The sequence below is a fragment of the Excalfactoria chinensis genome, chromosome 2 (genome assembly GCF_039878825.1).
Source record: "Excalfactoria chinensis isolate bCotChi1 chromosome 2, bCotChi1.hap2, whole genome shotgun sequence".
Classification (NCBI taxonomy): Eukaryota; Metazoa; Chordata; class Aves; order Galliformes; family Phasianidae; genus Excalfactoria; species Excalfactoria chinensis.
This window is the reverse complement of record NC_092826.1, coordinates 40,626,982-40,641,639: the sequence shown is the minus strand read 5'-3', so window position 1 is coordinate 40,641,639 and position 14,658 is coordinate 40,626,982. Positions and strand designations below refer to the sequence as shown.

General features: G+C 36.1%; 1 protein-coding gene across 1 annotated transcript in view; it reads right to left on the bottom strand.

The window, feature by feature from the left end:
• Positions 1-14,658, bottom strand: part of CCDC178 (coiled-coil domain containing 178) — a 171,395-nt gene that overhangs the window by 146,898 nt on the left and 9,839 nt on the right. Inside the window, exon 2 of the mRNA XM_072328076.1 lies at positions 3,746-3,806. Coding sequence (XP_072184177.1) covers positions 3,746-3,748 — 3 coding nt within the window. The 5' untranslated portion in view covers positions 3,749-3,806. The remainder of the gene's footprint in view (positions 1-3,745; positions 3,807-14,658) is intronic.

Sequence of the window (14,658 nt, the reverse complement as noted above, 5' to 3'; positions counted from 1 at the left end):
CCTGTCCTGCATGACACCCTTAGAAGATGACAGCTCCAAGTCAAAGTTTTACATGACAAAAAAAAGAGAAGACTGATAACTAAGAAATCAATACCCTCAAGATTAGTAGAACTGCTGTTTTCTCAAGCTCATGCTTCCTTATTACCCTTATTCCCTCCCAGAGTGACACATTCTGAATCACAAATCTTTTTACCCATGAAATGTGACTGTTAACTTTACTCACTGCTTGTGCTCTATGATTCAGTAATTAAATTTTCAGACAAAGCTAAAAATAAAGAATAAAATGAATTAAATACTTAAAAAAAACCAAACTTCATGAGATTTTATTACATATTTGAGCAAAAAGAATGTGGAAGAGGCTTTTTTTTCCCCTAAAGTTATTCATTCTGTCTCTAAATTCCTTCACCACAGTTATGTTCTCAAATGCACAACAGTTCACAGAGTGTACACAGATCAAAGTTCATGTAAGCATATTTTTCTTTGTTTTTCTTTTTTCTTTTCTTGTGCTAGGCAGAGAGTTTAATTTCCTATCCACATGCACAGACTGGCATAATGCTTGCTGCCCTTCCTCAGTGTGAGTGATGAACTATGCCAATACGAAGTCCTTCCATCTACATGGGTGAAGCTAGCCTGGGACTAGGATTGCAATGCTGTAACTACCTTACCATAGCTGGTAGCACAAGTGTTGTGTATCAAAGTCCCTTGAACTCAAACAGAAAGGTCTCAGCGATTCAAATTTTCTTAGTTTCTCATTGCTTCTTGCTTATGCTGTGAAGGCAAAAGATACAGAAAACCAGACTTTATTCTGCAAAGTGTCTAATGTCCAGCTTTGAGATACAGAATTCTAAAGCAATTGTAAATCACTTTGCAGGCAAACTCCCTAATCTCAGTGGTTTTCTGCTGCAACTACCATAGTGATGCCTAATCAGGAAACCCACATATAAGCCTTTGCCTTATGAGATTTTTATCACTTTACAAATAATGATCATTCTTACCCACTTAATAGCTACTCCTACTCCAAACTCTCTTTTAACATCAAGCATAATCCTTTAGTATGCATCTTGAAAATATCAAGGAAAATAATTTCACTGTCATTTAAATCAATTTCACCAAAACTTCCAGGGGATTTTAACAGATGATACAAAATATTTAGGGTCAAATACTGCAGTATGAACTTTTATGTGGATCACAATCTTCCAAATGACACTTTCATCTAAAACTGCAGCAAGTACTGAAAGAGGAATAAGAAAGTTCTCTGGTTTATGTCCAAACTGAAATAGATTTCTGTATTTAACACTGGCACTATTTCACTAACGAAAGAGGCTGCAACTCCATGATGAGCAACCTTAAAAGGCTTCAGACCAAAGACCTCCACAACTTGAGCAGATCCCTAAATTCCTGAAAGCACACTCAAAAAGTTTTTCATTCTGTTAGCAAGCACTAAGGTGGTGGAGTCACCGACCCTGGGGGTGTTCAAGGAAAGACTGGATGTTGTGTTGAGGGACATGGTTTAATGGGAGCTATTGGTAATAGGTGAATGGTTGGACTGGATGATCTTTTAGGTCTTTTCCAACCTTGGTGATTCTATGATTCTATGCTTCTATGATTCATAGTACATTTCACAAGCCGGGCAATTTGAAAGAATAGCTTAGTTCCCTAACCAACATGATCACATACTGGATTCTCACTTGGGATCATGACCAACCTCTCTTCCAAACCACATCTCAGTACAACCAATAAGGAAGAACTCACAAAAAGGACTGTTGATGGGGATATATCCTGGTGAAACATGACAGCTGACGCTTTAAGATGTTTGATACATATTTCCTCAATCTTCACCCAGGCTCTCAAAACTGGAATGTGAACAGAACTTCACAACATTGTGAGCTAGGTCACGTTCACTAAACCTGCCACAAATTCCCCTATTCCTCGTTAACTACTTTCCCGAAGAAATAACAAGACAGATGGGAACCAGACACCAGTTAGCATCACTGCAATAACAGCTGCCCCTACTTTCCATACTGTTTCCAAACTATCTTTAAAGTCTGCTTCAACACAGTGCTACCATGGAGTGAAACTCCATTCTTCAAATAATAACCCGAGCTTTCAGAAGGTAACCAAACTCTGGTATAACTTTCACACCAACTCTTTTCATGTTTCTACCCCTAGACATGTTGTTAAAGAGAGGAAAAAACTAAGAGAATAGCTGCTAGGAACTCCAAGGGGCAAAAACCTTAAACTTTAACCTCAGACTTGTCTTCAGAAATGACTCATGTAATGAACTTCAGCAAGTAAGTCATGCAAAGCATCAGGTACATTGGAAACAGAAGGCTGAGAACCCTGTTTAAGTAGCACATCAGAAAGCTCCATGTATCCGCTGTAGCCACAAACAAACAGCACTCCCCCGGAGGCAGGCAAGCAGGCAGGGCCTCACATACCACCCCGGTTGCTCCCACCGCCGGTGGCAGCGCCGCCTCCCGCTACTCACGGCTCCGCCGGGCGGTGGGTGGTGAGGGACCTGCCGGCGGCCGTTTGGCCGTTCCCCTGGCAGCGGGCGGGGGAAGCCGGCTGGGCCTCCGTTCTGAGTCCGTTAGGTCTCCCTTGAGCCTCCTCCAGGCTAAACAATCCCAGTTCCTTCAGCCGCTCCTCATAATGGTTGTGCTCCAGATCCTTCAGCAATCCTGGTCATTAACACTGCTTGTGTAATTGTAATAAGTATATGATTAGCTTTCTGCACTTCTCCCTTATTTTAAAGTTGGAACATAAAATTAAGCTGGGGAAATGACTGCTGTTGGCAAGTTGAGAGAAGCGATCCTTCCCATCTACTCAGCACTGGTGAACACTTTGTCCAGTTGAACCTCTTTCGCCCAGCACAAGGGAGACCAGGATGTAGTGGGGAGAGTCCAACACAGGGCAATGAATATGACTAAGGACTTGGAGTCCCTCTCCTGTGAGGAGAGGCTGAGAGCAGGGGCTGTTCAGCCAACGGAAGAAAAGGCTTAGGGAAGATGTCAGCAATATGGATCAATATCTGAAGGGAGGGTGCAAAGAGGACTGAGCTCTGCTCCTCAGAAACCTTCAGCAGCCAGGACGTGGGTCTGAGCCCATGCTCTGGTGTCCCTGATGGGGCCGGGGGTGGGCCTGATGGACCCAGAGGGCACTGCCAGCCTCAGCTATTCTGGGGTGCTGTGATTCATCCAATGAGAGGAATTAAGAGCATTGTCACATACGGGACTTCAAAACTATCCTTAACTCTCCAATGATATTGCATTTAAATAGATATCTCAAAATAGATACCCTTTGATGGAGAGCAGCAACAAAGTAAAATTCTTCAATACTCTAGAAAGCCATGAGGCAGAAGAAGAAATACCGTGTTCCTAGATATTTACAGGCTTTGAAAACACAATTCTAACCTTGTGATAACTGTGTACTAATTCTGAAGAGAAGAGAGATTGTGTACATTTTTTTGTTTTTCAGGCTAAATCCAAGGCCTCTGACCACCATGGCTATTGCACACATTTCTCATATTGAGATTTATCACTACTTATTTGACAGTACACAATTTCTGCCATCTTCTAGGCTTTTCCAAGGAAAAAGAAAACCACTTTTGAAGTGGTAAAGGGAGCTCTTTCGAGTCACAGATTTATGACAAGTTTCAATGTTAATGTGTGTGATCTTATGGAGTAGTTATCGATCTTGGTAGCTATTGTGAGACAAAGAACACGTCGCATCCTTTGAATGTTACCATAAGAGTGGCATGGTCCACTCCCTTAGCTGGAAGGCAACTCCCTTAGTTGGAGAATTTCCTGAAAAAAAAATATAGAAAAAAAATCATTTAGATAGCTGTCAGCTATCTAATATATTTGAAAAATTTAGATTGTGTTAGTAAAAACTAGATTTACCCAAAAGTTGAATGTCTTTGTAGTTAGCACCATAATTTATTCATAAATGGGAATAAAGCTTCAAGAGTGTATTAATATATTCATTAATCACATAGAAAGTATTTCCTGATACGGTTTTTCTTTTTATATTAGAATAGCACAAAGATTTTTCTCACAGCTACATGCCTTCAAAAGTAGCATCAATGTCGTTCAAAAGAAGCAGGACTAAGGATATAATGTTTTACTCATAAGTAACTCACATCACATTTTTAGGGCTTAGAATTATGAAGTTATAGACATATATAGCATGAACACAAAAACAGACATGCAGATAATCAACTACTAATTAGTGTGATAGTGTGTCCAGTGAATGTGTTTGCATCTCTCTTACATTCTTTCACTGTCATTAAAGAATGATCAGAATCTTAACAAAACTAGGAAAATCCTGAACATTACTATTATTTTTTGTTACTGTCAGTAAAATATATACTAAATCAATCCATAAAGGAAGGGCAAATAATTTTCATGGTGTGTATTTCAGAAACAGGAGAATTTGCAGAAACGGTACCATATATGCCATTTATTTCAGCCTTCATGTGCTACAACAGAATTTAGTTAAACTGTAAGCTGCTTACACCTCAGAACTGAATGTTGAGTTGCAATACTGAAATTCAGGGCCCACTGCTTTAATTTCCTGCATTGTAAATGAGAATTTTGTACTTGTATGACTAAAAAAGTTAAGTTAAACAAGCAAACACAGCACTGTGTATTTTTTCCATTAAATGAGAAGATGAAAGAACAGTTATTACAGAGATGCTTGACCATCTCAGAAGATGCACTAGATCTGCAGCCACAACAGTATTTCCTCACCTAACTGGAGACTGGGAAGTTAGCCCAACACTTTCCTTCAGAATGGGGTGCCTAAAAACAACAAACTCAAAAACTCAGCTCCTGAGTTTGCACCAAGCAACATCCTTTCCCTGCTATCATTCTGTGCTATACCTGAAAGAATGGAATGGAGGTGCCTTGTCTCAATTGGCTGAAACTGCTTTGAATTAGGATGTATGTTGTAACATGAAAACTTCCCTTCTTCATTTCTACTTTTTCATACTTAATTAGTATTAAATTCTATTTGTTGTGCAAGCTGTGTATTTAATTACATAACTGACTTAATACAAGTTTCTAGCACATTGCCAAAACAAGACCATCCGAGTCACCCTGCAGTGCTAGCAGGGATATATAAAGATGAAGTCCCCTTCCAAGATATTAAGTGTTACAAATGTCTTAGCAGATATGAGGAGAAAATCTACTTGTTTAGCAGTGAGCTGTTTCATTAAGTACATTTTTAGAACAGAACTAGGCCCTAAAGTTGCCTTCTAGGGTAGTTTTACATTTTCAGCCTTTAGGCAGAATGTTAATAATACAGTAATGTCTTATGTGGGAAAATGGAATCCAGGATCTAGATTCATTTCCTATCATCTGCTCTCAACAAATCAAGCAGAGTAAAATTAATTACATTTAACATAGTAAGTTGCCCATTGCACAACTTTGAGGAACTGCTAGCATGTTGGAGGGATGTTTAATCTCTTCTTGTACCACACTTACAGCTCATCCTGTAGTAAGTAGGATGGGACAAAATGAAGTGTATTGCAAGATAAACTGCTGCTGCCCCACTGCCAGTTGCTGAAATTACATTTCAGGGCAAAGTATGAATAACACCCAAAATAGCCATGTCACTGGAATACACACTTAATAGCAACAGTGTTTTACAAAAAGTTTGTGGAGGGATGCAAGAGAGATTTTTATTTTGAATTCTTAATGGAATCTCATTGGCTGTTCTGTCAAATGTATTTGTCAATGTTCTAATCATGTGCTGTAGTTATCATATCAGTAGCTGAAATACTAGTCCAATACCATCAAAACAAGCCACTGTGGATCTTTACTTAGTCACAACAGAGAAGAATATTGTAACAAAACTGGAGGGAGGGGATTTTCCAGCAAGTTACGGATTTCCCATATTTTCTATTATGGGTTAGAAGAAACTTTTAATATCATCTAGCTCCAACCCCCTTGCTATAGCAGGGTAGGGACGCTTCCCCCTAGACCAGGTTGCTCAAGGACCCATCCAGCCTGGCCTTGAGTGCATCAATTGAGGGAACATACACAGCCTCTCTGTGCAGCCTGTCCCAGTGTCTCACCACGTTCTCAGTAAAGAATTCCTTCCTGACAGGTAGTCTAGAATCTACCTTCTTCCAGTTTAAAAACATTTCTCACTGTCCTGTCACTACACATCCTTCTAAAAAGTCCCTCCTCAGCTTTTCTATTGGTCACCTTTAGGTACTAGAAGGCCATGTATGTGTATGTGTATGTATATATGTTTTTCTTTCTAATGCCTGAAAATAAAAATATTACTACAGAGCAAACAGAATTTTTAATTTGCATAAAACTTCCTTTATATTTACTGTGGAAAGCCACAATTTGGTTCTTTATGACTCATTTCCACCACACACATTTTTCACTTTGGCTGTGAAAGCAAATACTCAATTATTCATGCAACTCTTTAGAACAGGCTGTGGCTATAACAATGCTGAAAAGACTAATGTTGTACTTAAAAATGGTTGTCTAGGCTGCCTAAAGCAATACTCTTGCTCAGGAAAGTTATCATGACTCCTTGTGAAAGCACAACTTTCCACACGCTGAATCACAGGTACTGTGACCAACAGAAGCATTTCGGTAAGGTCAGCATCTCTATGTACATAAATGTGATCTCTGTTGTGTTATCTAACAATGACTGGAATTCTGTGTGATGCTCGTACATCTCTTTTTATCTAAGTGCTTTTGAGTCCTGTAATCCTAAAATAAACTGTCAGTAAAGGAACAGAGCTACTCATTTGTGCCTAGTTAGTTTCTGTTGAACAACTGATAGATATCATATCTGGTATCAAAATACAGGATACAGTGAGACCAACATTGTCTTACCACCACAATGCAGTAGCAGATGCTAATTCTTTTGACAGAGTTGTTAATAACCCAGAAGCTGCTGTCTTGATTTTAAATAGAATAGTTCCCTACTCAGATCAGAGCAGGAGAACAAGATGAGGCATGTGAAGATAATGCACACAAACACATGCTACAGGCATAATACAAATTTAAAGGAGACAGTAGAAACAAAGGCATTAATAATAGATATGGAAATACATCACTGCATGGCATGGAAACAATACTGTTTGTGAAATTTTAGTTGACTTTATATTCATTTAAAGATGTTATGGATTGGAAAATCCTGAATCCTAGACCTATAAATAAGAGTCAATTTTAGGAAAATAGGAGAAAAAACAAAAACAAAAACAAAAACAAAAACATTCATTTAAGCCTGAGAATTAGAATCTTTGCATTTTTTGAAAGAAATACAACTTTGTATAGGAACTACTAAAACACTGGTCTGTGTTTCTACATAATACAGCCATATGCACATTGATGTATGATTGTGAGCAGTCCAAACTATAAATTTATCCATTAGCAAAAGCAATACCAGTTGCTATTCCACTGACTCACTGTCATCACTTCTCTTTCCAAAAGTCTGACTTTCCAGCAACATAATATTGTGAATCTTCATGCTAAATGGCATCCAATGGCCACTGAGGTCAAATAAACCTTCCACAGGCCACTAGCATGTGAATTAACATATACATGCTCCCATGTTCAAAAACAGCCACACACAGAAGAGAAAAAATACAACACACAAAGAACAACATATATTCTTTAAATAATTTTTGAACTCAAGACACTATTCAAATAAATAGAGAAAAGCATCCATATCCTTTCATACTTGTTTCACAACTGAGAAGCAATACATGACTGCCCACTTTGGTAGCCTGCTTTACCAGATATAGATGGAAAGCATGTTTATATGCTACATAATAATAACAGCAGCAGAAGCAGTGGTGTAAACATGAGATGTTTTTTCTTTTTTTTACAGTTTTCCTGTAGAATTTACAATAAACATAACAATGAGAAAAACAGCCAATGCAAATATCTCCCAAAGTGTATTGTTGGCAACCAGAAATGTTTACCAACTTGGAAGCGGCCTAGAAGCTGATGCCAATAACTCTATCTTATATCCCACATACAGAAAGCAATGATTTTTTCAACTATTTGTTATATAGCTTAAATGAAACTTTGAGAAAATGCTTGAAGAAGGATAAAAAAAAATAATGGCTCTCATAACATTCTTCGTTTTTTTCAGACTGCAATTGATATACCCCAAGCCGCATTTCCCCTGTTTGAACTGCCATTCCAAACTTCTGTCACAGAAGGCCTAAGGTCTTAATATTGCGTAGTTTTGATTGGCTTTCAAAAAGGAAGCAGATTAAATGACTTAGAGTGTATTGTTTTCTAACTATCAGCATGTTTCTGATATAACTCAAAGCCTTAAATCTTGAGTATTTACAAGAGACTTGTGTACATGCAGAAGCAATTCTCTTATGTCCTTATTTATACCTAAGAGTTTGAAATCTTACTAGAGCCCTCATAGCAAAACTTGGAAAGATTCTAATATGGAGATAATTTTTCCTGAGTTTCGGTGATTTTTGTTATGAGTTTAATGAACTCTCTGACTCATTAACACTTCACATAATTCAGAAACGCCTATCATTTGATAACATTTGTTTTAGTTGGAGCAAGTAGCATTCTTAGGTCACCTCATTATGACCATATTATTGAACAAAAATATTTTTCTATTTGCAGTATATTTTCATGGTACAGTATATGGTGAGAACACAACACTAAATTACACACACAAAGAAATGTATTCTCTAATTATATCAGCCTGCGCCAGTATGTAAACTACTGCCTTACTATCATTGCTTTTAATTGCTTACTAAATAACTGCATGTGTCTACTTTAACGGGAGAAAAGAAGCCATGTGGACTTGTCAGAATAGCTCATTGCATTAATAATAATAATAATAATAATAATAATAATAATAATAATAATAATTCCCTTTCTATGCAGTAATTAAATATGCACTTAGTCTTTTCACTTACACCTGGATATGCCACAGTTATAATTTCTAACCTCCCCATATTTCAAACAAAATTACCTTTATGGGTAAAAATGCTCTATAGCAAGATCCTTCCAGGACCTTTAATTTAAAAAATACTATGGCAGAAAAGAGATTAAGTAAAGGCTGTTATAAATTGAGTAAAATAGAACTAACTGATGCAATATTTGGAAATCTCAGAAAGTGCTAACACTGCTTATATCTTGAAAGTGAAAAATCTTCCCAGAAGCTCTATAGTGCTCTACCTAGAATTTTAATTAAATGAAGATTCGCTATTTTATCATTTAGATTTTTACCTACTCTGCTTGAGAAAAAATGAGAAGCCAGAGGGATTCAATCTACTGGGAACACGGCAGAGTCTCAAAAAGCAATGCTTGGCTGATGAAGGAGTTGTCTGAAATAAAATGAGAAAGTAGATGCAGCTGGGTTTTTTGGTTTTGGCTTTTTTTTTTTTTTTTTTTTTTTTTTTTTTTCCCATTATTTTGTTATTTTGGTTTTTTGTTAATGAAATACAAATGGAGGAAGGGATGTCATTCTAAATCAGAATTTCCAAATGTAACCTTCGTGTTTATAGTGAAATGGCATTAAAGTATCAAACTGAAACATTTTCCTTTTTTCCCTTACTGAAGGCAGTAGTTCCCTGATGATGTTACAGGCACCTTTTGCTTCAACTCCAAAGTGGTTTCTTCAGAAAACACAAATATTCAGATTTATCTTTTCATTTCTATGAAGAGCTCTTCTGTAATGGCTTCACATTGTACAAAACCAAAATCTACAGAGAATAACATTCTGTTGGCCATGGAAATACATTACCTTCATCTTCACTTGGGGACTCGCAATTTATTAATAACATTTGCTCTGCAGTCTGTTTCTAAAAAGAGCAAGTGTTCCCATAATAACACTGTCCATGGAAATTTTTTAAAGCTGTTACATATATGGAAATAATCTAAAACATTCATTGGTATAGGAAGTTTATATATTTATATATTTGTATATTTATATATTTATATATTTATATATTTGACACACAGATATTTTTCTGTAATCTTTATCTACTGTCACATTCAAACAAAGAACATCCTCCCAAATCAGGTATTTTCTTCTGTGATTTTTTACAAGAAAAATATCTAACCAGAGAATAACAAATGGAAATAACAATTCCCACCACATAAAATAAAGTTAAATAATTAAAATAAAATTAGTCCAAAATACCCATTGTACTGCTGCATGACGCACTATTCTGTTTACCAAATGGTATGTAATTGTGACACTAACCTATCTCTGATTATTTTGCATATCTTTTCTCTGGGCTTAATTTTTGATCGACATCCAGAGACAGATTATCCTCTCAGTTCTGGCAAAAATGAGGTAACTGTGAAAAGATATGTTTAAGCAGAAGCCAAGGATTTAAATGCTTTCATAATTCAGAAATATTTTTGTTAATGAAAGTAATTTAGTATTCATTTATGATGAAAGAAAATGAGTACTACAGAAAAACAATTAAACATGCCAATCTTTTTCTGCATCTGATTTGCAGTATTTATTCTAGAGTGCTATTATGAAATAGTAATTTAGTAATCAATACTTACTTTTGATGAGGAACTAGTTTAAATAAATTTTGAATGGTCTCCTAAAAAAGTCAATTTAAACCAAAGAGCTTATGTTTATTATTGCTCCCAAAAAAATCAGTAGTGATATTTTAATGCTATTTTCAGTTACTCATCTCAGGGAACATGGTTAATTTGTTGATTTATAATGAAAATTTGAAAATGAGCTGTTTTCAGAACGTGAATGGCCATGACAGTTCTGACGGAACTGTTTTTAGATGATAATGAATCACAATACTCAGGTAGATTTATATGTTACATGTGCTGACTTCCACTAGTTGTGCTCTTTACTTGATAATATTGCAGCTCTAGGAAATACTAAGCCTCATGGAATAATAGCTATGTACTATAGAAACATTAATTTAAACAAGTGGTGTAAAATCAACATTTCCACGTGATAAGGTGGAAGGCTGAAAAATCCTTGCCTCATGAAGTCAACAGCAAAATTCCCACTGATTTATTTCTTTAAGTCCTCATTCTTCAATTTGTGCCAATATCACTTCAGAGTTCTTTTTTGCCCTTTGAAATGTTTTCTCTCTTTCTCACGTTGGGTTTTTTAAGATTTAAACTCTTGCAACATAGAGCCTTAAAAATAATTATTACAAACTAACAAGGAAATAAATTCCTACATTGGTGTAGTTCTTTTAACTGAGAAAATTAAAATCTGAGAAAACGATCATAAGTAAGACTAGATGTTTAAATTAAATTGGGTTAAGCTGCTGAGGAATTATTTTCAAGTATGTATGATGCTACCTACCACCCTCTTCTTGAAATAAAGCATTTTGTATATATATCAACTGAATTCTTTAGAGGATTAAGCAGATTTAGATAACGATGCAGTACAAATGATCATTCATGGTCCTCTGGATTAGGAATAAAGGGTAGAATTGCAGAATTCCTTCACTGCTAACAAAATATCTACTGTTAAATTCCCATGGAGAGCTAGAACTCCAAACAGCTGTGTTATATTTTTAATGTATTTGTCTGGATTGAATTGTCTGTCTTCAAATACATTCAGTCTGTACAGTATACATGAATTACAACAACATTGTCAAGATGTATGGGAGGAGGACAGATCAGAAATGTAAGGAATAGGCATCTCCAAATATGGTAATAATTATTCCATAAATTACTATATGACATGTCAACAGCACTATGAATAGTATTGACTTTCATTCCTGAGTTACAAAAATGTTATACGTTATCTGAATTATTTATTTGAAAGAAGCAGCAAATAAAATGTCAGGGAACTGTTTGAAGTATAAATATCTTAGGTGCATGAAATACAAACTGTTCTGAATCTCAAACTTTGTACATTTTTAATCAACCAATTATGGAACACATTGAGGATGTTGAAGTATGGAAGAAATGTACCATGTGGACTGTAGAACTCTGGAAAGCTATTGAAATCTGGCCTTTAGGATAAAAGGTCAAAATTTATAAGTTCCAGATGGAATAATACTCTGAAAGCTGAAATCCCCAGGTGTAGAAGATAGAACACTAGTGCTAGTGTTCAAAGAATACCAAGAATGTGAATTTTAGAAGAATAACGTAGCAAAAAAAAAAAAAAAAAAAAAAAAAAAAAAAAAAAAGGAACAGTGATAGTTTAAAAAGTCACCATATTATATATTAGATGTATATTTTATGCCATCTTCTGGATTGCAAACAAATACTTAATCTGGTGAGTTTCTTATCTTTTCTCTCTTACTGGTGATGAAAAATTACTAGTATTTTTATTTAAAAATTGTATCTATTTATTTGGAGACAAAGTGAACAACATGAACAGTGTTGGGTACCTCTCACTTGAATGAGAGAAAAATCATGTAGGCCTATTCACTACTTCTAGACTATGAAATCAGCTTGTCTGTTATTGGTGAGCTGAAGTACAATCGTACATAAAGGAGGCAACACATGTTGGCTGCAGAATTTCTGGTAGGGAAAGTAAGACTTAATCTGTGGCTGAATTTCAATAGTTCCTATTTTAGGCAGAAATACATTTTTGAAGAGTAATTGTCTTCAGGTTAAAAGTGACCATCTGAATGTAAGCATCTCGGTTATATTTAACAGCATTCTGTGGCTTTCAGTCCCAAAATCGTTACAGTCTGGAGGTCTAAATGAAGCTGTGAAACTAAACAGGGTGGCGATGATGTTTTCAGATTCTTGAACTCTTCAGAAAGTTGAATTATTCAAAAGACAAAATCCAGCCATACAATTTTTGTTTCTTGTTTAAAAACAAAGACAATTCTCATTAGAAAGTATAGATTGACACTAGTGCAGTAATTTATTCTGACGTTTCCATCTGTGCTAAAATTTTTTTTGTAAAGAAGTGCTAACTTCAGTAAGTTTTGCAGTGTGATAATATTGCTGGTTTCTGTCTTTGTGATGTTCTAGCTGTTGAAAATATGCAGAAAACTGTTGTTGTTGGCCAGTGGACATTTTATCCCGCTTGGTCAGTGGGGCAGTGGACCATTCACATGCCACATTTTAATATTCAGCTTTCTCTAGATGTCTATATGAGGGAAAAAATAAAAAAGGGAGGTAATTTTATGCTGGGAAAATTGTATTTTTCAAATATCATATAACCGCCATTTATTTTAATATATATACAAATCTATATACAAATTATTTCGTACGATCTCCTGTGAGACCAAACCAAGCTCAGGTTTCCACTTTATTTCATGATGTATACATACCAAGAGATTTTCAGTCCCTGTTCTGACAAGCTTTCAATTTGAATAAGCAAGGAAGACAAACAGAGGAAAAAATGAAATATTAATATCTGCAGTCAGAGATGGAGAACTGTGCTAGAGAAAAAGTATTGGGCTGCCAGGGGCTCCAAGGAGGAGAAGATCTGAGTGTAGGATCTGTGATGGTGCGGCATTGCCATGTGAACGTTCGCCTTCCTCCATGCCTCCTGGGGTTTGGCGGGATATTTTCTTAAACCAAATCTGGTTTGCAATCCTGACTACAGCAGCCACAGTTTTTCTTGTTTAGACCAGAATAACTATCCCTCATTTATTTTGGAACTTGAAACTCTTGTTCAAGTCTCTTCCCCGCAAAGGAAATGCCAAAAGAAAAAAAAAAAAAAAAAAAAAAAAAAAAGCAAAAAAAGCTTTAATAACATATGGGTAACTACTAGACTAAAGCTAGAGCAATTTTAAATGAAACTTGATCTAATCAAAGAAAAGCTGCATACTCCAACTAGTTTATTCACTCTTTTCAAAATAAAACTACAACATTGCAATGACATAAGATGATATCTTCCAGTTTTTCAGAAGTAGAGGTAGAGTACGAGGGACTTTGTTTAATGGTATGATTACAAGTAGACCATTTTCTTTCAGTGTACATATACTAAATGTAACCAGGAGTCCCACTGTAGTCTGCTTGCTATCTTTAAGGTAGTTATAGGCACCCCACCTAGCCTCCTAGCCTCTCACGGGAGGCATGCACAGAAGCCATATGGTAGCAAGCACACATGGAACTGGCAGTAGAGCAGGCAGGCTCCCAGGCACTCCATGCATTTCCAGACAAGAAAAATCTTGAACAGCATTGAGATTTGTGACTCTGGATTAATGTATTTCTGCTTGAGTCTAGTTCAAGCATCTTAGCCTTTTTTGGCCTGCAAGCATGAGAATTTTTCCTCATGATCATCTCATGAATACATAAAATGAATTCCCCATGCAAATATTTATATGTCTTAAACAAAGTTATTTAATTAAAGGAACAGTTTTACATACTTGTTAGTAACTGTAGACTACTTCTGGTTTGGAAAACATAAAATGAATATCATTTTATTTGAATTTGCCAGGGTATGTTGAAGCACAGGCTGCATGCTCCTGGGACAGAATGCAGCTGTAGTATATATGCTTGGACTACTCAGGGATCATCTGAACAAGAGCAGTAATCTCTATCAGGTGGTAGATTAAAAACATGTCTTTGTATTTTTGCTATAGGATTTTGTTGCAAAATAGCTAACGTATACTGCTAGGCCGCATGCCACGTAAATGATGTATTGCTTTTGAGCTTCTCCCTTGCTCAATGGCAAACTTATGTCTTAATAAATTAGGCAGAATATGCAATGGTTTGCTTGAGAAAGTTTTACAGTGTG